The 24,754-nt window shown below is 44.4% G+C and overlaps 2 protein-coding genes across 2 annotated transcripts in view; both read right to left on the minus strand.

Annotated features, from left to right (window-relative positions):
* Positions 1 to 24,754, minus strand: part of SLC2A1 (solute carrier family 2 member 1) — a 101,728-nt gene that overhangs the window by 75,758 nt on the left and 1,216 nt on the right. The gene's annotated exons all lie outside the window — the stretch shown is intronic.
* Positions 15,286 to 18,037, minus strand: LOC142106982 (uncharacterized). The gene has a single exon (XM_075190077.1). The coding sequence runs from the start codon at positions 17,966 to 17,968 to the stop codon at positions 15,614 to 15,616; it is 2,355 nt and encodes a 784-aa protein (XP_075046178.1). The 5' UTR covers positions 17,969 to 18,037; the 3' UTR covers positions 15,286 to 15,613.

The raw sequence follows: 24,754 nt of genomic DNA on the forward strand, positions 1-24,754 counted from the left end.
TAACCGCCCTTACAGTAAAGAACTCTTCCTGTGCTCATGGTGAAATCATCTTTACGACATAGTAGATAAGAACCACACACACCATCTATTTTATTTCTAAAAACCCCCAGACCCTATTTGATCCCTAGCTTTTTCAGATTTAGCACAGCTTTATTAGAGGACAGCCTCTTCCACCTCTACTGGAAGGAGGATCCACCTATCCACTACCATTTAAGTAAAGTTCTTCTTCCTCAAGTTTATATAAAGTGATCATTGGTCAGTGGTTCCAGTCAAACACCTGTACAGGGAGCAACTTCCCACCTCCCTGTGCCAGGCGGCTGAACTGATAATTAAATTCTTCTGCCCCAGTGAAGTTCTGGACGGAGAACTTTCTTTTTGATCTACGAAGCGCAAATTGTGTTTTTCAGCTTTTTTTCTTGCTGAATGATTAATGAAATTAGCAATGACAGCTCTTATGCTTCCAGACAATCCAGGTCTCACTAATGAGCGGTAATACGGGTCTCACAGTCAGCGGCATCGGGTGGGAACGTGGGGCCAACTCAGGCACTTTATAGTTCTGGGCGTCTGCAGCAGATATCAGAAGTCCTGACTTGTATTATCATCTGGATCACCAGCTAATCTCACCTACTGCAATCTTGTAAAGTACTCCAGTATACTCAGTGTTACTATATTGGCCGTATAGACACGTCGCCTCTACACCGCCATTGTTACTGCACCTTGGTAACCTTTGTCCTCAGTCAGTGAGTCACCTGACAATCAGCAGCTCATACATCCTGGTTACTCCTTGTCACACCATCAAATTACACTGAGGCTTCATTAACAATGGCCGTTTTCTTACCCACACACCCAGCCATGTGAGGTCCTGGGAACAGGGGCACTGGGGGGGGGAGGGAACCGTATCTTATGTGGGCCTATCTCTACCTCATCCCTCCATGTTACACTCATTACATGGGACACAGCGGTCAGATGATGACCTTTACATACTGTTTCCACATGAAATCCAGAGTAAGGGAGATGCCTCTCTCTGTGGCTTTATTCCCTTTTCTCTCTCTCTCTCTCTCTTTCTCCTTCCCTCTCTCTCTCTCTCTCTCTCTTCTCCTATCTGTCTCCTTCCCTCTCTTCTCTCTCTCTATCTCCTTCCCTCTCTTCTTTCTCTCTCTTCTCCTATCTGTCTCATTCCCTCTCTTCTATCTCTCTATCTCCTGCCCTCTCTTCTCTCTCTCTATCTCCTTCCCTCTCTTCTTTCTCTCTCTCTCTTCTCTCTCTCTATCTCCTTCCCTCTCTTCTTTCTCTCTCTCTCTTCTCCTATCTGTCTCCTTCCCTCTCTTCTCTCTCTCTATCTCCTTCCCTCTCTTCTTTCTCTCTCTCTCTTCTCTCTCTCTCTATCTCCTTCTCTCTCTTCTTTCTCTCTCTCTCTTCTCTCTCTCTCTCTATCTCCTTCCCTCTTTCTCTCTCTCTCTCTTCTCCTATCTGTCTCCTTCCCTCTCTTCTCTCTCTCTATCTCCTTCCCTCTCTTCTTTCTCTCTCTCTCTTCTCTCTCTCTATCTCCTTCCCTCTCTTCTTTCTCTCTCTCTCTTCTCCTATCTGTCTCCTTCCCTCTCTTCTCTCTCTCTATCTCCTTCCCTCTCTTCTCTCTCTCTATCTCCTTCCCTCTCTTCTTTCTCTCTCTCTCTTCTCCTATCTGTCTCCTTCCCTCTCTTCTCTCTCTCTCTCTTCTCCTATCTGTCTCCTTCCCTCTCTCTCTCTCTCTCTCCTTCCCTCTCTTCTTTCTCTCTCTCTCTCTTTCTCCTTCCCTCTCTCTCTCTCTCCTTCTATATCCTTCCCTCTCTTCTTTCTCTCTCTCTCTCTCTTTCTCCTTCCCTCTCTTTCTATATCTATCCTTCTGTCTCCTTCCCTCTCTTCTTTTCTCTCTCTCTCTCTCTTCTTCTATCTGTCCCATTCCCCCTCTTCTCTCTTTCTCTCTCTCTCCTTCTATCTGTCCCATTCCCCCTCTTCTCTCTCTCTCTCTCTCTCTCTCTCTCTCTCTCCTTCTATCTGTCCCATTCCCCCTCTTCTCTCTTTCTCTCTCTCACTCTCTCTCTCCTTCTATCTGTTCCATCCCCCCTCTTCTCTCTCTCTCTCTCTCTCTCTCTCTCTTCTTTCTTTCTCTCTCTCTTCTTCTTCTCTCTATATCTCCTTCCATCTCTTCTCTCGCTCTCTCTTCTTCTATCTGTCCCCTTCCCTGTCTTCTCTCTCTCTCTCCTTCCCTCTCTTCTTTCTCTGTCTCTCTTATCCTATCTGTCTCCTTCCCTCTCTTGTCTTTCTCTCTCCTTCTATCTGTCCCCTTCCTCTCTTCTTTCTCTCCCTCTCTATTCTTCTATCTGCCCCCTTCTCTCTCTCTCTCTCTATCTCCTTTCCTCTCTTCTTTCTCTCTCTTCTCCTATCTGTCCCCTTCCTCTCTTTCTTCTTTCTCTCTCTCTCTTTTCTTCTATCTGCCCCCTTCCCTCTCTCTATCTCCTTCCCTCTCTTCTTTCTTTCTCTCTCTCCTCCTATCTGTCTCCTTCCCTCTCTTCTTTCTTTCTCTCTCTCTCTTCTCCTATCTGTCTCATTCCCTCTCTTCTATCTCTCTATCTCCTTCCCTCTCTTCTTTCTCTCTCTCTATCTCCTTCCCTCTCTTCTTTCTCTCTCTTCTCCTATCTGTCTCCTTCCCTCTCTTCTCTCTCTCTATCTCCTTCCCTCTTTTCTTTCTCTCTCTCTTTTCTCTCTCTCTATCTCCTTCCCTCTCTTCTTTCTCTCTCTCTATCTCCTTCCCTCTCTTCTTTCTCTCTCTCTCTTCTCTCTCTCTATCTCCTTCCCTCTATTCTTCTCTCTCTCTCTCTTCTTCTATCTGTCCCATTCCCCCTCTTCTCTCTTTCTCTCTTTCACTCTCTCTCTTCTTCTATCTGTCCCATTCCCCCTCTTCTCTCTTTCTCTCTTTCACTCTCTCTCTCTCCTTCTATCTGTCCCATTCCCCCTCTTCTCTCTCTCTCTCTCTATCTCCTTCCCTCTCTTCTTTCTTTCTCTCTCTCTTCTTCTTCTCTCTATATCTCCTTCCATCTCTTCTCTCGCTCTCTCTTCTTCTATCTGTCCCCTTCCCTCTATTCTCTCTCTCTCCTTCCCTCTCTTCTTTCTTTCTCTCTCTCTCTCTTCTCCTATCTGTCTCCTTCCCTCTCTTCTCTCTCTCTCTTCTCCTATCTGTCTCCTTCCCTCTCTTCTCTCTCTCTCTATCTCCTTCCCTCTCTTCTTTCTCTCTCTCTCTCTCTTCTCTATCTCCTTCCCTCTCTTCTTTCTATCTCTCTCTTCTCCTGTCTCCTTCCCTCTCTTCTTTCTCTCTTATTCCCTCTCTCTTTCTCTCTATTCTTCTATCTGTCCCCTTCCCTCTCTTCATGTGTGTCCATCTCACTCTTCCCCTCTCCCTTTTGCTTCTTGCTCTCCTTCCCTCTATCTCTCATTCCTTCCCCCGGTTGTTTATCTCTCTCCTTCTTCTTCTCACTCTTTCTCCGGGCCATATTTAGCAGTTAGGGTAATTTGCGGCCTCTTACCCCTATAGATTACAGTGGGGACGTACACAGGTAGATGCAGCGTGTTCCCTGGAGATGCGGCCTAGTTACATTTCTCCACAACCCCGGATACACCCCTAGACATATCTATTCCAGCTCCCTAAGACTTGGCTGGTCCCAGGGTAACCGGGACAGCTGCAGCTGGGGCTGGAATTGGGGCACAAACAACGCGCAGCCTCCGTAGGGCGAATGGAGGAGTTAATAATCAGCCAATCAGAGAGGCTTGGGACTATTACACACCGATCCAGGGGTGCCATGAAGAGCCCCAGTTCTGTCAGTGATGGGGCTGGCTGGCTCTTGGAGGGAGGGTCTGATCTCCCTGGCTAGGACTGGAATCACAGTATGACAGGGGGACCCCATAAGGCTGTAGTGACTGCACACCTGTCCACTGCTGTAATCTAACCAGTCAAGGCTAAAGCTCTGTGTCTGGTGGGGACGGGGGGGACGGGGGGAAGAGAGGGGGACAAGGGGGGGCTTATTCTCTATTTCTGCTTCTTTTTTACAGATAGGACAATAATCATCATTAATAGTCATCAAGCTGCTGATTCTGACCACATTATCTTTCCTCTTTGAGCAAGTCCTGATGCAGCCGCATATTTACAGTGTTTTGAGTTGCGCTCATCTTGCAGTACATGCAGCGGAAGGGAAACATGCAGGTCGCAGTAGCTTTATGTCTATGTTCTCACAGCCTACTTTATATCAGGCCCTATGTGGGTCAGGGCTGTCTTTCCCCCTGGGCATGCTGGGTAGTTTCCCCAGGGTCCCACAAGCATAGCGGCCCTATAGCTGGGCACAATAGAAAACATCTACAGCAGGTTTTTTAATGTTTAAACACTGATTTTTGCTGCAGGTACCAATAAATATAAAATTAATTTTATTGATAATTTACATTTTTATTCCTGTAAGTGGTTGTGTGGTTAGGGGCCCCAGTGCACTGCTTTGCCCGGGGCCCATAATGTTGTTAAGATGGCTCTGATGTGTGTGATACATCTATCTTTCTATCTAGAGAGGACCAAACTCCTGAAAGGTAACATTCAAGGGCAGGAAGTAAATGGAGATGATAGGGTTGGAGGTAAATGGAGATGATAGGGTTGGAGGTAAATGGAGATGATAGGGTTGGAGGTAAATGGAGATGATAGGGTTGGAGGTAAATGGAGATGATAGGGTTGGAGGTAAATGGAGATGATAGGGTAGGAGGTAAATGAGAAGAAGAGGTAGGTGAAGCGAGAGGAGCACGCTGGTTAGGATGGGGCAGGATAACAAATAGAGTGAATAAAGGTGGAGGGAGAGGAGTGGAAGGGGCCAGGTAGGTAAGTGTGAGAGTTTGGGGGGTGAATCTGGTCAGACGGGACAGGGAGCTCCATAGTGGAGAGTACGGCAAAGTCCTGAAGGCAGGAGTTTGAGGTGGTCGTAGCAGAGGAAGAGAGGCCAAGGTCATAGAGTAGGGGAATATTTCTTGACAAGATCAGAGATGTAGGAGGGGGAGGCGTTAAAGAGGGTTTTATAAGTGAGGATAAGCATGAATTATATTCTGGAAGGAATGTAGAGCCAATCACAGGCTTTGCAGAAGAGAAAATTAGTGATGATGCCGCATTCAGGGCAAATTGCAGAGGGGACAAATATGTAACAGACCAGAGAGGAGGAGATTGCAATAATCAAGGCGGAAGATGACAAGAGCATGGACTATGTTCTTGTTGGCTTCCAGGGAGAGGAAAGGGCGAATATTGGCAACGTTGTGAAGGTGGCGATGACAGCATTGGGCCAGGGAGTATATGTGGGGAGCGTAGTCAATGATGACCCCGAGATTGCATCCATAGGGAAATGTGTACAAAGGGACTGTCTGGATGTGTAGTCAGGATACAAGGCCGAGGTCTGGTACACGGATCTAGAACACACAGTACACAGGGATTGTCTGGAAGCATAGTGTGGGAATAAAGCCGAGGTCTGGTACAAGGCAGGAAAACACAGGAGCAAGGGCTGGCAGGAAAAGGGAAGTTAAAATTCCCTGCTTGTGGTCACATGACCGCACGGGAAGGGCAGTAACCGCGTGGCTGACAGTGCGGGAGCAGGAGCGTCGACTAGGTAAGTTTCTTACACAACTTTAAGGGAGACAGGAGAAGGAAATGTGATATTGGGGGCAAAAAGATGATAAGCCCGGTTTTGGATATGTTGAACTTGGCCAAGAACAGAGCTTTGGAGGACCCCAACAGATAAAGGGAGAGGAGGGGAGAAGACACCTGAAGAAGATACTGAAGGATTGATTAGAAAGGTGGGAGCGAAAACAAAAAAGGACAGTGCAGTAAAGGTGGAGGGAGTGAAGGGTGTCAAGCAGGAGAGGATGGTCAACTGTGTCAAAAAAAGCAGCAGAGGGGTCAAGAGCAGGAAGAGGTGTCCCTTCAACATAGCTTAGAGTAGATTGTTAGTCATCTTGGTGAGGGCAATCCCGGTGGAGATTAGAGGGCGGAAGCCGACTATAAGGGGTCAAGGAGGGAGTGGAAGGTGAGAAAGTGTGTTAAACCTACCTGTTCTAGAGGAAACAATGCTGGAGGCACAGTTAGGAGATAAAAGGATGTGTGTGCCACGTGTGTAAAGGACTGACCGCCCAAGGAGAGGACAGCAGGGGAGACAGTGTCAAGTGGTAGGATCCAGGTTATACAAGACAAGTATAGTTACTCCAGAGTCACGTTGTGAACATCCACGTGTGCTCACACTCAGGACACTTAGATAAATGTAACATATAATCTCAGGGTTGAAGACTATTCAGACCATCAGGTTGTAGTTTGAAACAAGGGTGGATGGAGAAAGGGTGGTTGGAGAAAGGGTGGAGAGAGGATGGAGACTCAGCTGGAACTTTTCATTTCCCAGTCTCCAGTATTACATGATCTGTGCAGGTAAAGCAGAGACTACCCTGTTATAACTGGTGGTTATTACTTAAACCTCCTCCGATGCTCTGGGTCTCTCCAGCTGTCACTCATTGCCGGAGGGGACAGACAGGAGACGGGGGCTCAGGCTGGGCACATTCTCCTGCATCAGCAGCGTCTGGGCTTATAGAGCTCCGTGAGCTACGTGAGAGGCTGCTTAACCCAATGGCTGCTGCTGGATCGCTCTGCACCAGTTACAACAATGAACACACAGCGACCGGCTCTGTCTGGCAGGAACTGAAAACAACTCTTTATTCCAGAATTTATCTCAGTTTGCAAGATTTTGAAATTAATAGATCTTTTCTGGATGGGGGGGGGGGGGGGGTAGATATAAACTAAGTTTTATATGTCTACTATGTGTTTTTCTATATAAAAGTTTCATTTTTTTTTTTCTTTACTAGTGGAGTTGGAAACCTAATTCCAGGTCCCCGGGTATACGCGGTAGAGAAGGGCGGGGGACCCAGAGCCATATGTGACCCGCGGAAGCTGAGCAAAGCTGATAAATACAAATGACAGTTTGCAACAATAATACATTTTGTTTGTGGCTATAAAAAATGCCACTTTTCCCCAAGATAACAATTATGATGATTAATAGAGCCCAGAGTGCTCCTGGACAGTGAGCTTAGTGCCATACGGCACAGTGCTGGCTCCCTCCTACCTTCCACGTTCAGCACGTAGGTTACACACATGAATTTTCCATCATGCTACTTCCCTTCTGTGTCTCCTGAGCCGGGCGTCTGAAGTAATGAGCACATGAACTGCCAAACAGACTAGTGAGTGTATCGCCGGAGATGGGCAATGCTCACAGTAGTACCTCCGCCTGGTCTTGGTCAGCTGTGATACCAACACCTCATGGCACATTATGTATCAAAGGGTGAAAGGTGGCATCCTATACATTAAAAATGATTAGCGCCGGATTACACAACTAGTGCAAATTAGCAAATTAATGCAACCTTTCACATGACACTTCGCAATATCCCTCGGTGGAAGTCTAGATGCACCTGTACAATCGAAAGGGGATTTTACACTGGTGACTGTGTGTATACCTGGGCTGGGAGCCTCGTTCTGGGGTTGGTTATCTCTTCCCCTACTATAATGTGATGACTGTATACCAGGGGTGTCCAACCTTTTAGCTTCCCTGGGCCACATTGGAAGACGACGACTTGGTTTGGGCCGCACATAAGATACACTAATAATAACGATAGCTGATCATCCAAAAAAGCATAGAAAACATAGTTAACATATATATATATATAAAATCACTTTTTTTCAAATCCCCCTATATTTACCTTTCAATCGCCCTGTTCAAAAAATCCTGTCTAGTTATTATACTATAATCACTTTTTGTATTGTTTCGATGCAATATCAATAAAGTGCATTTAAGCCAGACATTGTATATCAGGGTGCCCTGACCAGGCCTGCGCTACCTGACATATACATCACTGTGACCCCAAATTGTGACCTGTTTTGATAATTACACCACTATGTTAGTTAAGGGATAACAACTTATAATGGGCCAAAGAGAATAATATATAATGCCCCATTAGTAATACAAGTAGAAGTATGTAGCAGGGAGATAAGGTCCATGATGCTCCAGGACCAGGTGACTTTTATTCACTTGTCAGCGTCCCTTGAAATAATAAAAAAATCCCCCTTAACTTACCTTTTAATCGGCTTGTTCTCCTGTCCTATTCTCTTCTTTTCTCCAATTCTGTGCATCTAATTGTTCTTTTTTTTTCCCATTAACAGTGCTGCCCCCTTGCCACAACCAAAACTCCTTCTGGGCCACATTTACAGGCGTGCTGGGCCGCATGCTGTATAACATTGGTAGTTGGGGCAATGTGATATTGGGGTAATATGGGACATCTCTTTCATCCAGGAACATTTAGCTTCTTATGGTATTTATATACCTTGCTTTCAGATTATTGTATTTAAATGATACAAATAGTACAAGATATTACATATAAAATGTATATAAACAATGTAATTAACTGCACACTTGCAGTAATTCACAAATATCCCCCAACATTCTGAAACATACCCCCAACATTCCCAGAAATCTGCCAACATTCCTAGACACCCCCAACATTGTCAGACTTCCCCCAACATTCCCATACATCCCCAACATTCCCAGACATTCCCATACATCCCCAACATTCCCAGACATTCCCAACATTTCCAGACATTCCCAACATTTCCAGACATCCCCAACATTTCCAGACATCCACTGACATTACAAGCATTTACAGTCATTTCTAACTTCCCCAGAAATCTCTGGACATTGCTAGACATCACCAACATTTCCAATAGAGCCCTCAACATTCCCAGACATCTCCAACAGTCCCCAACATCTCAATAATCCCAGACATTCCCAGATTTCCCAGCATTACTAGACATTTCCAACATTTTCCAGCATCTCCGGATATTACTAGACATCACTAACATTCCCAGTTGTGACCCCAACATTCCCAGACATATCGAACATTCCCAATAAAGTTTCCTACATTCCCAGACCTCCCCAGCAATACTAGACATCTCAACATTGCTAGACATCCCCAAAATTCCCACACTTCCTGACATTTCTAGAGAGTCCTAAACATTCACACACTTCTCCCAGCATTCCCAGACATCCTAAACATTCCCAGATATCTCAAAAATCCTAGACATCTTCAATATTCCCAGACCTTCTGAAGATCTAGACATCACCCATCATTCCTAGATATTCCCAACATTTCCAGACATCCTAACATTCATAGACATCCCCAACATTCCCAGACATCCACTGACATTATGAAATTTAACAGAGATTTCTAACATTCCCAGACATCTCCGGACATTAGTAGACATCAACAACATTCCCAATAGAGCCCCCAACATTCCCAGACATACCAAACATTCCCAGACATCTTGACATTCCTGGATATCTCAAACATTCCCAAATATCTTGTCAATCCTAAACATACGTAACATTCCCAGACTTCCTGACATTTCTAGACATCACCCATCATTCCTAGATATTCCCAACATTTCCAGACATCCTAACATTCATAGACATCCCCAACATTCCCAGACATCCACTGACATTATGAAATTTAACAGAGATTTCTAACATTCCCAGACATCTCCGGACATTAGTAGACATCAACAACATTCCCAATAGAGCCCCCAACATTCCCAGACATACCAAACATTCCCAGACATCTTGACATTCCTGGATATCTCAAACATTCCCAAATATCTTGTCAATCCTAAACATACCCAACATTCCCAGACTTCCTGACATTTCTAGACATCACCCATCATTCCTAGATATCCCTAACATTCCCAGATATTATACAACGTTCCCACATATATCTCAACATTTCCAAACATGCCGATATTACCAGACACACCCAAGCAATTTTATTGTCTATATTGTGTTTTGTCTGACTGGTGGATAAGAAAGTAATGTTAAAGAAGAACTCTACTTTTTTAAACAAATATAAAACAATTCCCCCCCACATGGTTGTCTTACTGACCGATCTGCATTCTCGATATAATTGTACTTCTCGCTATTCCCTATCAATGTTCTTACTGATAACCTTTTGTTTCCACGATACTGAGCTCAGACAGGAGCTGAAATGATAAACTGTCCTCTATGTAACTGTACTGATAGAATGTAGTTTTATACATTCTCCTGTAACCAATGTCAGTAATAGCGTCTCATATTATATCTGCATAGAAGACATTCAGTCCGATCCAACTTCCCTTCTGATCGGCATGAAGAAAGATTAATATCAGGTACAATGGAAGCGCCATGGGTTGTGGGGGCAGGACCATGATGACATAACCCCTCCCTGCACCTACCCCTTGGATCAACCCTCTGGGATATCCTGGACAGGGATAGTCTGTAACATGATGACATAACCCCCCCCCCAGCACCTACCCCTTGGATCAACCCTCCGGGATATCCTGGACAGGGATAGTCTGTAACATGATGACATAACCCCCCCCCAGCACCTACCCCTTGGATCAACCCTCCGGGATATCCTGGACAGGGATAGTCTGTAACATGATGACATAACCCCCCCCCCCAGCACCTACCCCTTGGATCAACCCTCCGGGATATCCTGGACAGGGATAGTCTGTAACATGATGACATAACCCCCCCCTCCAGCACCTACCCCTTGGATCAACCCTCCAGGATATCCTGGACAGGGATAGTCTGTAACATGATGACATAACCCCTCCCTGCACCTACCCCTTGGATCAACCCTCCGGGATATCCTGGACAGGGATAGTCTGTAACATGATGACATAACCCCCCCCTGCACCTACCCCTTGGATCAACCCTCCGGGATATCCTGGACAGGGATAGTCTGTAACATGATGACATAACCCCTCCCAGCACCTACCCCTTGGATCAACCCTCCGGGATATCCTGGACAGGGATAGTCTGTAACATGATGACATAACCCCCCCCAGCACCTACCCCTTGGATCAACCCTCCGGGATATCCTGGACAGGGATAGTCTGTAACATGATGACATAACCCCCCCCCCCCCAGCACCTACCCCTTGGATCAACCCTCCGGGATATCCTGGACAGGGATAGTCTGTAACATGATGACATAACCCCCCCCAGCACCTACCCCTTGGATCAACCCTCCGGGATATCCTGGACAGGGATAGTCTGTAACATGATGACATAACCCCCCCCAGCACCTACCCCTTGGATCAACCCTCCGGGATATCCTGGACAGGGATAGTCTGTAACATGATGACATAACCCCCCCCCCCTGCACCTACCCCTTGGATCAACCCTCCGGGATATCCTGGACAGGGATAGTCTGTAACATGATGACATAACCCCCCCCCCCCCCCCCCAGCACCTACCCCTTGGATCAACCCTCCGGGATATCCTGGACAGGGATAGTCTGTAACATGATGACATAACCCCCCCTGCACCTACCCCTTGGATCAACCCTCCGGGATATCCTGGACAGGGATAGTCTGTAACATGATGACATAACCCCCCCCCCCAGCACCTACCCCTTGGATCAACCCTCCGGGATATCCTGGACAGGGATAGTCTGTAACATGATGACATAACCCCCCCTGCACCTACCCCTTGGATCAACCCTCCGGGATATCCTGGACAGGGATAGTCTGTAACATGATGACATAACCCCCCCCCCAGCACCTACCCCTTGGATCAACCCTCCGGGATATCCTGGACAGGGATAGTCTGTAACATGATGACATAACCCCCCCTGCACCTACCCCTTGGATCAACCCTCCGGGATATCCTGGACAGGGGATAGTCTGTAACATGATGACATAACCCCCCCTGCACCTACCCCTTGGATCAACCCTCCGGGATATCCTGGACAGGGATAGTCTGTAACATGATGACATAACCCCCCCCTCAGCACCTACCCCTTGGATCAACCCTCCGGGATATCCTGGACAGGGATAGTCTGTAACATGATGACATAACCCCCCCCCCAGCACCTACCCCTTGGATCAACCCTCCGGGATATCCTGGACAGGGATAGTCTGTAACATGATGACATAACCCCCCCCCCCCAGCACCTACCCCTTGGATCAACCCTCCGGGATATCCTGGACAGGGATAGTCTGTAACATGATGACATAACCCCCTCCCAGCACCTACCCCTTGGATCAACCCTCCGGGATATCCTGGACAGGGATAGTCTGTAACATGATGACATAACCCCCCCCCCCAGCACCTACCCCTTGGATCAACCCTCCGGGATATCCTGGACAGGGATAGTCTGTAACATGATGACATAACCCCTCCCAGCACCTACCCCTTGGATCAACCCTCCGGGATATCCTGGACAGGGATAGTCTGTAACATGATGACATAACCCCCCCCAGCACCTACCCCTTGGATCAACCCTCCGGGATATCCTGGACAGGGATAGTCTGTAACATGATGACCGCAATGTGCTGGGACAGCCAGTCCATATACTAACGTGCTCAGTATAATTACATATCAACTTGCTCCATGTCAGTTATCATTGTTGTATCTTTTAGTTCCAGCCTTTTGGCTCATACTTATTGCTCTCCAGGTATTAAGGATCTGTTGGTCTACTTAGTAAATATGTAACTCAATCACCGTCCACATCAATCATTTCAATTATCACTCTCTCTCTGCGCAGCTGGAACCAGCTAATTTGTGTATCAGTACGTGCGGCAGTTGTTGCACACACTGGAACGTACGTCTGTTTGCGCCAGGTAAAACTCGCGCTTATTCCGTCGCACTCTGCGGGTAAACATTAAGCGTCTGTTTTTTGATTATTCTATAGTTTTGCTTGCAGAGGTGGACCAGGGGCGCTCATGTATAACGTACAGTAAGGGCGTATAGACGTGAATTAACCACAGCCCTTTGAGATACATCCTATATAGAGTTACATGGATTGTTTAGAAGCACCTGTCTGCGCACATATCACTCGTAAAAATAGATAACAACATTTTTTTAAGTCATAATATTTATCAAGGAATTTACAATATTTGGGATTTAACAAGAATTTCACTGAACACATCGGAATTTTGTTTGAAGATATAAAATTACAATATTTCGTATAACAACTACTTAAGTGAGCTCTTCACAGATTTACCATCACTATGGTTAGTGCAGAGAAAAGTTCACTTAAACCCCCCCTGTTATAGGATCCTGGGACCCGCCATAATAATGATACAATACCTTTGATCTTATTAATGACCAATCTCATTAATTATTGGGATATAATGCAATTTGCGTCTTTTTCGCTATTTTAGTCACGTCGAATAATACGCACCCGTGACATCTCAGATCTACTTTAGAGGCATTATTTCACTCAACCTTTTGAGGTTTCGCCTAATACCATGGCAACCCAAAAACAAGGTGTCCCAGTTGTCATGCTTGCGCATGACAACTAGAAATCCGTAGACTTACGCGATTCCTGTGTTTGACAAGGCTATATATATATACATATATATATATATATACACATATATATATGTACACACATCTCGCCTAAATATTACACAAATATTTCACATTTATGTGTTAATCGCTAAATAAATACCAATCTATCATTTACCTCACTATAATGCATTATCTATATAAACATCCATTCATCCTATTGATTACAGTTATCTAAACATACAAAACAGGCATAAGGATACAAGTCTTTTACTTTACAACATAAATGCATACATACAATTACAGATAATACATTATAGATTAAACAGACAATGCTACAACTTCAGAAGTAAGTACATAATATCCTATTCTGTGGTGTGTGTGGGTGTGGGTGTGTGTGTGTGTATATATTTACTAATGTATATGCTGTAAGAGAAATGTATAGGAGTGAGTATTTCATCAGTATTGCTCATTCGTGTTGTGAGTGTATATAGAGACAGAATGAATGTGTGTTAAGGATGCATTGTGTATGCCATGTGCTCTTGAAAGATGGGGGGTTGGATTACAATATCCTATTCTGGTGTGTGTGTGTGTGTGTTTACTAGTATATATGCTGTAAGAGAAATGTATAGGAGTGAGTATTCATTGTTGTGAGTGTGTATAGAGACAGAGAATGTATGTGTGTTAAGGATGCATTGTGTATGCCATGTGCTCTTAAAAGATGGGGGGTTGTTAGAATTTGCAGGTAAAATAAACAGATATTTGTTTCAGTGGTAGATAAAGAAAGATTAAGAGAAAGAGAGAGAAAGATATAACATCAGAACATAGAGGGTAAACAAGATGAGGGGGATGGAAATTCATTGTAATGCAATTAGTAAACATTCCTGAAAGTATATGTGAAAAGGCTAAAGCTCCAGAGAGTTAAATATAAGAAGATGAAGGATTCATATAGTTAACAGATATTTGTTTCAGTGGTAGATAAAGAAAGATTAAGAGAAAGAGAGAGAAAGATATAACATCAGAAAAGGCTAAAGCTCCAGAGAGTTAATTCATATAGTTAAGAGTTACAGATATAGCTTACTAGTATGTCTCCAGGGTTCCAGGTGTGGGAGAGGTTCCAAGTATGTGTGTGTGTGTGGAGTGATGGAATGAGAGGGATATGTTTGTCTCAATGGCTTATAAACCTTTACCCATAATGCATTGCTTCAGATGGGAGGGCTTGACCTCTGCCACACCCCCGCAACTAGATACGGCCTGTATGACTCAAAGCCTTCTGTTTCCTATCTAGCACATGGTGCTAACAAAGAACTTACTGTGGAGCCATAACAGCAGTGAAATGCTAGTGTCCATTATGCGTGGCTCAAGCTCCGCCCACCGCGACTGCGTCATCAGTGGCGATATAGGAGCTCCTTCACATTCCCCCTGTTGTCGGTAACCCGACACTACAAGTTGGAAGGTTTACTCTATCTAAGTGTATTTGTTGTTTTTTTTTTTTACTATTATATACTCACTTCTGTATTAACAAAAAAGCATAACATAAGACAGTTTTTAAAGTAACATATAAAAACAAATCAACAATTTCAAAGGAAGTCCACAAGAACGGTTGGTAATCTTCAAAAGTCCATAATCAAAATCCTTGAGAAAGTCCATAAGTAGATATCATAGAAAAGAGTCCTTGAGTATTGTTTTTTTGTTTTGTTTAAAGTCCTGAAGCATTGGAATAAAATTTATTGTTAATAATTTCTCTATTCCAAAGTTAGCAGAGTCCTTTTTCAAGTTATTACAAAGTCTTTTCACAAGTTCTGTATATGAATTTTCAAGCGGAATGATGTTTGAAGGATAGTAAAGACTTTGAATGTTCAAAGAGTCCAGAAGGATAAGAATCCAGGAAGAGGGAGAGAGAGAGAGACCCCAATGATCACCAACTCTCACTTGTCCCCTTCCTACCGACTATGGAGGAGATAAAAAAACCTCTATGCAATTGACGACATCCCAGGAAAAACCCCCTAAGAGATCCATAGTGGAAAAAGTATCCCCTCTCCCAAGGGATATTCTATAAAAATAGTTAATCTTGCACTGTTAATGGTGAAGTCCATGAAAAAAATGAGAATCTTGTCATATCTGGTGGTGCATAACAAACATCTTCTATGTAGTTTGTTTAGTAACTAGTCCATAGATGAAATAGTCCATAACCCCCCTCCCTTAATAGTTCGACATTTGTTGTCTTCTAGTCCTTATACGTTCTTCTTCTTTGTATAGCTTTACAGTGTCTTTAAGTTCTTTAGTCATTGTTTTTATCTTTCTGTACACAACCAGTAGTGCAATATATAGGATTACTACCAGCAAAATGAGAACTATTATGGGATGTATGAGGAGATTGAAAAATGATGTTGCTTTTGGACTGTAACCAAATAGGCTCTCCCACCACGATACTTTGGCGTCTTCCTCTAAGGCGTGCAGGACCTTTGTGATTTTGATGGCATCATGTTCCAGCTTGATGGTCGCTTGCTTCTCCGTCTCCTTGAGTTTTTCCAAGATGTCGTCCTCCTTCCCGAAGTCGAGCAGCCAGTTCTTGAGCTCTGTCCCGAAACCAAGTGGAATTTTCTGAAGCCTCACAGGAGTATCTGGGTGGATATCTAGTCGCTTCTCTGGGGTCACTGGTGTTCTTCCCATCTCGTCTGCTACATCGATACCTAGGGTGGGTATAAGAGTACAATATGCTCCTCGGAGAAGATTTCCTCTTTGGGTGCAGTTAGTAGCATAAACAGTATACGAGACATTTTGGAATTGATACCAGCACCAGTAACCTTGACCCAGATATTTTAAATTAGATGATGGCTTTGGACTAACATCCATCAAACATGATCCTTCAGTATCCCAGCACTGCTGCCTGAGTACTCTGTCATGATTCCCTTGACACAATATAGCGTCTTCTCGTCTCCAACATCCATCCGTGTCAAATAGATATGGATGTGACCCTTCATATGTTAACGTGTCAGATTGGAGACGTGGATGGAGTATTGTATCCCCTGGCATCGGAATACCCAAATTTACTGCAGTGTACCCCTTCCTTTCTCTACCAGAAACAGGAGCTAGAGAGGAGGCAGTACAGGTCAGATTCAGGCAACCATGCCACTGTGTGAGCCACCAGTTTGTATGATTCAACGCAAAGTCAGGGACAAATTGCTTTATCCTCTGTCTAAGGTTGAATGGATAGTGACCATTATGGAGAGATGACACTATGTGTTTTAGATTTTCTGAGAGTTCACTCTGAACCTGTGTGCATGCCAGAGCCAATTGAGCTCTATCTTGTTCTCCAATGAGACCCAACACCAACCCTCTAAACTTTTCCCGAAGGGCTACAGATAGAGAGGTAGTGGCATCTATATGAGCATGTTGTAAGTTTTCAAGGATGTGATTTACATCCAGTTGACTCCTTATACCATCTCCCGTATGTTGTGCCAGGCTCCCAAGTTTATTCCTCAGAACCTCTAAATCCATAGTATTCAGTGTACCTATTCCCATTGCACCTCCTCCAAGAGCGGTCGCAATGGCATCTCGCTTCCCCCTATCTTTTTTAAGTCTCCAGTCATCTTTTCTTGTTTCTTGCCCGGATTCTACCCATCCTTTCAGCATATCTAGTTGATTCCTCACTAGTTCCTCACATCTGTGATCCCAACGATCTACTCTGAAATCCTCCACTGAAATTCTCCAAGTGTATAGCATAAATTTGACGTTGGTTATTATTGTCCATGGAGATGATAATTGGGGCGCTATCACATCTGCTATTTTATGGATAGGGATGTTACAGTCATCAAAATGTGGCCTGACTGGTTCTAAGACTTCTGTTTCATAGGGTATTCTGACTACAGTTACACATACTTGTCCTCTCCCTTTAAACGGATACCACTGGTCACTATCCCCTGGTTGTAAGGAGAGATATTTAACAGGTTTTGTTTTAGAGAGATAAGTCCACTGAGAGAATGTCCAACACCCTTCATCTGCTACCTCGCAGAATGGCCATTTAAAAGGTCCGTCAATGTTGATATCAAAGTTAATATCTCTGCCACTAGGGTCCTTCCAGTCAACAGACACATATCTGTTCCTGTACTCCTCAGTCATAGGGGTACCATCCATCCATACATCAATTATCGGAGTATCTATGCCATTACATACTATATCCCACCTCCAGGGGTTTAGATCTAACATAACCATTTGCTTATCTGGTTCCCAATGGGCATATGTAATAAAATAATATCCAGCAACTTCTGGTACACATTTATCTCTCATAATTGTTATCATAAAAGACCGTATAGATGGTGATCCCTCTACCCGGATGTACTTCTGATTTTTTGCATCTGTTTTAATTTTCAAAATGGCAGCTCTGTACAAGCCTTCCATGTCTACTGGCCCATGGTTGTTATTCCACATAGCTTGGCCTGTGTTACTACAGTTCAAGTTCATTATCATAACACTAGTTTGTAAATAATCTGTGGGAACGTGACCTTGGGCATATTTGGATTCTCTTGTGATTAGCAATTGGGAATCTCTCAACATGCAGTATCCCTTTATAGTACCTATAATTGGAATGGGTCTATCAAAATATGTTCGAACACGCAGACTATCCTGAGCATTAGATCCTATGAAGGTAGCCTTTAGAATATACCACCCATCATATTCTCCCCCTGTAGTATCCTCTGGGTCCAGTACTCCCTGCTTTGTACAAAGTACCTCTGTTATATTATATGGTGTTCTCTTAAAGCGTGGTAAATGAGGATTCTTTGATACCCACCTGACAGATTTAGTTGGCACTAAATCAATATCTTTATAATGGTTATATTCTTTAAGGCAGAGTGTATGTAGATCATGTTGATTGGCAGACACATTTTCTTTGGGGGTATAGTGTCGGACCTTATCCCCTGCATAACCATATCTCCAAAACCCATATAAATACCATTGACCAGCCACAAAGCTGTAATTAGAATAGGGCTCTAGGATTTTCCCTTCCTTACATTCTACTACCAAAAGCTCTAGCTGGTTAGTAGAATTAGATTTTTGGGAATTTCTTATTTGTGTTGCATTTGACCAACCCCTGTCCTCCTCGTTATTCTGAGGAGTAGCAAAACCCACTAGTACCACACCTACCAGTATTACCAGTGTCTGTAATACTAGTTTGCTCAGATGGCAGTATACTGAGCACCTTTGAGCTCCCACGGAGGAATAAGATTTGTAATGGTGTCCTCTGGGTGCTGGTGTCACAGATCTTTCCTTGGGCTCCATGATCTGCTAAGAAAAAAGGCATGAGTCTAGTTCTTTTCAATAAGGACAGGTTTTAATTTTCCTTACTAGAACCTTTAGAAAGATGGTTTTATTGTTCCACACTCCCCTGTAGTTCCCAACTTAATGAGCACACAAATGCTCTACTGGGTTGAGGAGACTCGAGTGATTTTTGCCTGGTCAATATGGACCCACAATACCTTGCGTCTCCGCTGAGAGTCTTTCTTGGTAGTCACAGGCCTCTGTACCTTCAGCATGGTATCACCCATTGTCTCGAGAACCTGATATGGTCCCTCCCAGTTTGCATCCCAAGGACCTGCCTTACGGAAAACTTTGACCATTACTAAATCTCCTACAAGGGGCATTGGGGTCTCCCCCTGTAGATAGGGTTTGTGCAGCCGTACTGCTGCATATGGCAGCAGTCCCTTCAGGTTATCTTGTACCTGTTGTAGGAACACATCTCTGGCAATTGCATCCTTAATGGGATTTGACAGCTGAGGCTCATTGGGGAAGCAAAGTGGCATTTTGCGACCTGTCATGAGCTCGAATGGAGTGATCCCTGTTGTGGATGCTTCCGTTGCCCTAATACCCATAAGTATTGCCGGTAAAGCTGTTACCCAAGAAGATCCCTTCTGTAACAATGCCTTGGCTAACCGGGTCTTGATGGTCCGGTTCATGCGCTCTACTATCCCTGCTGACTGGGGATGATAAGGAACATGAAATCGTTGCTTTATGTCCAGTAGTTCACAAAGTGCTTTCATGACCTTGCCAGTAAAATGGGTTCCACGATCAGATTCTATGATCCTGGGGATTCCCCAACGTGACAAAATTTGCTCCCATAGGACCCGTGCTGTAGTGGTAGCTGAGTCATTCACTGTTGGAATGGCTTCTACCCACTTCGAGAACACATCAACAACTACCAAGGCATAGCGACAATTGCGACTGCCTGCTGGTAGTGGTCCTATGAAATCGATTTGTAAGGCTGCCCATGGCCCCTCTGCTGGAGGCACACGCTGTAATGCTGGCTTGAGAGCTGGTGCTCTAGGGTTGATTTGGGCACATACAAGACATTGTTGAGTAACACACTCTACTGTTTTGGACATTCCTGGCCAGTATAATTTACTCTTTAGTAGAGACAACAGTTTATCCCGACCAGGGTGCCCCAGGAGCTGGTGATTGAGCTGTGTCAGCTCCTCTTGGAGATGTGAAGGAACTACTGGGAGTGGATTTAAATTTTCTCCTGATACATGGCACAAGATACCCTGTCTGATAGACCAGGGATCCTGTGGTGGATTTCTGAGTGTCATAAGAAGAGGGTCTTTCGCCTGTTCCTCTTCAAATGACACCGGTCCTTCTTTGAGAACTTTCCTGCGTACAGCCACCTGGAATGAGGGCAAAAATGCAGCATCTGGATCACAAAAGATACCAGATATTGCAGCCATTTTTGCTGCTTCATCCGCTGCATTGTTTCCTAGGATTAAGGGGTTGTTCCCTTTCTGGTGTGCAGGCACTTTGATGATTGCAGCCTCATCAGGATGTGACTTTCCCCATTCCCAAAGTTCTTTTAAAACTGAAACGTGCGCCAGAGGTTTATTCTGGCTGTCCACGAATCCACGTTTTTGCCAAGTCTCTAAGTGTGATGTTAGAGATCGCACTACATACGAACTGTCACTGTATATAGTGCGCCGCCCTGGGGGCTGGAGAAAAAGTGCTTCTTTCACAGCCTCTAACTCAGCGCGCTGTGCGGACAGGTGACCTGGAAGTTTAACCAGGCTCTGGGTCCCAGTGGTCTCATCCAAGACCGCATAACCTGTCGCATATGTCCCATCCACTAGAGAGCGTGACCCATCAACAAAGATGATTCTGTCATCAGGGTGCGCTATCTGCCTGAAGAAAGGTGTTGTAAGGGAATGTGTCAATGGACCGCAATCATGCTCTGTTCCAGTTGTGTTTAACAATTGAGACAGAACATACTTAGCCTTGTGACAGATTTTGATGTTCCGTCCACTAAGGTCCATTATCCATCTCCCAAACCTCTGCTGAGAGACTCCAGGAAGTGTATCCCGGAGTAGAAGAGTTAATGGAGAGTGAGGTGTCTGCACAGTAAGTGGTCTAAACCCTACAATATGCTCTGTCACTTTGACAGCATAATGTATGGCTGCCAGCTGTTTTGCACACTCATCAAAACCCCTTTCAACTGGTGAAAGAAGTCTTGAGAAGTATCCTAGTGGTCTAGTTGTTATACCCACCTCTTGCAGGAGAGCCGCTGATATGGACTCTGATCCAGCATGCGCTTGGATGGCCAGATTGCCATCTGGGTGGGGGGTGGCTAGTACCGGGGCAGAGGAGAGGTCTCTTTTTAGTGTTGTAAAGGCCTTCTCCTGTGTTTCCGCCCAACCTTTCAGTGAGGGTTTTTCCCCTCTGAGTAATTCATAGAGAGCTTTTGCCTTGGTAGCAAAGTCCTCTATGAATTCCCTCATGAAATTTGCAACCCCCAGGAACTTACGTAAGTCCTGCAGGGTGCCAGGCCTGGGTAATTTAACCATTGCTTCCACGCGGGCGGCCATGATACCCTTTGTTCCATGAGCAATCTTAACCCCTAGAAATATCACCTCTGACCTAGCCAGGTTTGCCTTGTGAGGACTCAGCTTCAGTCCTGCACGTGACAGGAGGCCTAACAATTCCTGTAAGAGGGCTAAGTGCTCCTCCATGGTCTCTGTATGGAGGAGTAGGTCGTCAACATACTGTAACAGGCATTCTGGGCGCGAGAAAACACTCAGCACTTTTGCCAATGCCTGATGAAAGTAAGTTGGGCTACTGTGAAAACCCTGGGGCAAAACGCAGAACATGTATTGCGTGTCACGTACAGTGAACGCAAACTTGTACTGGCAACTTTCTGTTAAGGGTATAGAGAAAAATCCGTTTGCCACATCAATGGTTGAGAATACCTGGCTTTTACCATTTATCCTTGCCATTATGTCTGGGGTTTCTGCAACTACCTGCGCTGACATGGGGGTGTATTTGTTCAGAACCCTGAGATCGATTGTGAGTCTCCAGGTGTTCGTCTCCTTCTTCCTAACAGGCCATAAGGGATTGTTGCACTTTGAATTTCCCTTTATGACCACCCCCCTTGACTGTAGGTCAGTTACAGCTTCCACTACAGAGTCCATGGCTTCAGGAGGGAAGCGATATTGACGCTGAGGTGGTGGGTCCGGCCCTTGTATGTCCACCTCAACATCAACCATCCTTCCACAGTCATTTTTCCCTTGTGCCCATAATTCCGGATACCTGTACACAATAGGTTCAAGGTCTGTGTTGTGTGAGACCTCTGGCCATTTATGCACAAGTCCATTGTCATTCCTGTCATTTGCATGTATGAGTGGACCCAGATCATGTCGCTGTATCACACAGATCCTTGATTTTCTGGGACCTTTCCATACCATACAATTTGCTAGATCCAATATCCAGCCCTGTTTTGTCATTACATCAGTTCCGATAATGTTATCGGATCCTGAGTAGTACCACATTGGGATTTTTAAAGAGAAATCATTGATTTCTACAATCACTTTATCAATCCTGTGGGCTGTCACCCCCCCTTGTTGGTGATCAAATCCGATCACAACACACTGAGGGCTATCTGGATTCAAATCATGCTCCACATTGGTGATGGAGATTTCAGCTCCAGTGTCAAGCATGATTTTTACCCAAATATTTTTTATTTTAGCCATGATGTGGGGTCTCCCAGAAGGATCCAATACCAGGCTACATAGCGAATTAGTTCCTTTGGGACCCCTGACCTTCAGTCTGTCTGCACCAGATTTGCTACTGGAACCTCTACTGCACAGACTGAAACCTCTTTATTTTGTGATGTTACCTGTGAAGCAGACGGTTTATCTGCTTGCACATTTACAGCTGCTACACACTTCAGTGGTTGTGCAACTGATGGACCTTTTGTCCTTGTACAATTATTATATTTCTTTTGGAAACCGTTTGTGTTTCCAGCTGTGTAACGAGATTGTTTAGGACAGTTTCTTCTACTATGTCCTTTCTGTCTGCACTTGTAGCAGACTAGATCTTCATCCTCTGCTGGTGGAGCAGATGGCTGAACATCTTTAGGGCGATGTTCAGGATAAGTCTGGCGGCGATCACGCGTTACACCACCAGATATACCCTGTTCCCTAATTTGTACAGATTTCTTGGATCTCAAAGTTTCCTGTCTGAATTCCTCAATAATTCTAGCTGCACCTGCAAGTGTAGTTTCCCTTTGAGCATTTGTTCGCAGATTGACATTTGTGTATGTAAATTTTTCCACAAATGCGCGAATCATGCCCGGTGGAATATGGGGTCTATGGTCGTTAGTTACAGTCCTATACATAGCTTCAAACCGACCACATAAAGCTAAAGGTTCATGGTGTATTGTAGGTTTGAAACTATCTAAGATATTGGGAGTTACCTCCCTATGCCCTGTTGTCAGTAACATCAGGGCAGCTATTCTTTCCTTTTTGTCATGGTAGAGACCATTCCCGGGGGCTGAGTCCCCAGTGGTCTCATACCTTTGACTAAGGTAAGTGGGTAGCCACAACTTGAAGAGATCCATGCGATCTTCTGGGGCCACACTTAGTTGAGTGCAATGGCCCTCAAAAATATCGCATGAGGTAAAAGGGTCTAAACTGCTATCATATTGAGGAAATTCTCTTTTGAGTTCCAAGAGGATTTTTGTTCTCTTTATATCATTACCTGTAAAAGGTTGATTGAAAGAGATCAAATCCTTTCTACCGTTGTTGCTTGGCCCTAAGACAGGAGTGGAATCTATAACATCCCATCCACTCTTCTGGTCTTGTGCCCGTGCACCAACAGTATTTCCCACCGGTGTTGGGTGTACTCCAGTGTGCGTAACACTGGGTAAATGCCAGGGGATCTTACATCTGCGTATCAAGTAGTGGTGCAGTGAGATCCAAGCCAGATAAGTCTGCTTGATACCCAGCTGAACTACCACTTTCCCTATTAAAAACACAAATTTGTTTTGTGGGTATTAACTCTGTAGAGTCCACCCGAGGGTTACTTTTAGATAGCTCTTTTATCGAATTTGAAAGATCAGTTATCAAACCCTGCATATTCATGATCATTTGGGCTCTACTTTCTAAGTCCTGCTGTAATTGTGCCCTATGGTCTTCAGTAGAAGCCATCCGATCATCTGCAGTATTAAGGTCAACGCATAGCTCAGCGATTTCCTTATCTTTATCAGTACAATTTTTACAGCTATCTTCCTGATTAATTACATTTACTTTCTTAGTCAACATACCTCTAGCTATCATTTCTGCATGCTCCGGTCTCCAAATTGTGTCCTCAAAAACCTGGACTAATTTAACCAACATTTGGAACCTTTTATGGGTTTTCCTAAACACACTTTGTTTATTAATAGACAATTTGTCATGACTGTACACCTGCTCTAGCAGTTGTGCCCATAAATTTTCTGCAGATGTATAACTAGCTGGTATGACAGGATTAAACATACTACCTTCTGCAAGTTTAGTGATATTAATGAAATCCATAGCTACCTGTTTGATGATCTTAACGACTGATTTAACGACCTGTGTAAATACTTCCTTGTTTGTTGCGTGGGAATGAAGTCAATTGGTTCGTCTTGTAGACCTGAATTCACCCAGCCAAAAGAGCGACTAATGGCTGTACGGGGTGACCAGTGCGCGCCGTCTACTCAGAATTCCAAAGCGTCGCCGAAGCACGTACCCGCTAGACAACTTTCAAAGACGAGTTTCTGATGGAAATATGAGGTTGAGGTGCCTTTAATGGTTCTGTGCTATTCAGGGTCAGTGTGATGTTACCCTGAAATAGAGAACAAAATAACCGAGTATCGTATTCTACATAAGATAAACACAGCCATTTAAGAAAAAATATTGCATTTACCCAAAAATTCTCAAGTTAGTTCACAATCAAACCTACTTTTGTACAACACTAAATCGCTAGTCCACCTAGAGAAAAAAAAAATGTTAACATTAAATAGGCAGATTGGCCCTATTTTCCCTTGAGGAGATAATTCAGTCATTA

The sequence above is a fragment of the Mixophyes fleayi genome, chromosome 11, assembly GCF_038048845.1.
Source record: "Mixophyes fleayi isolate aMixFle1 chromosome 11, aMixFle1.hap1, whole genome shotgun sequence".
NCBI lineage: Eukaryota > Metazoa > Chordata > Amphibia > Anura > Limnodynastidae > Mixophyes > Mixophyes fleayi.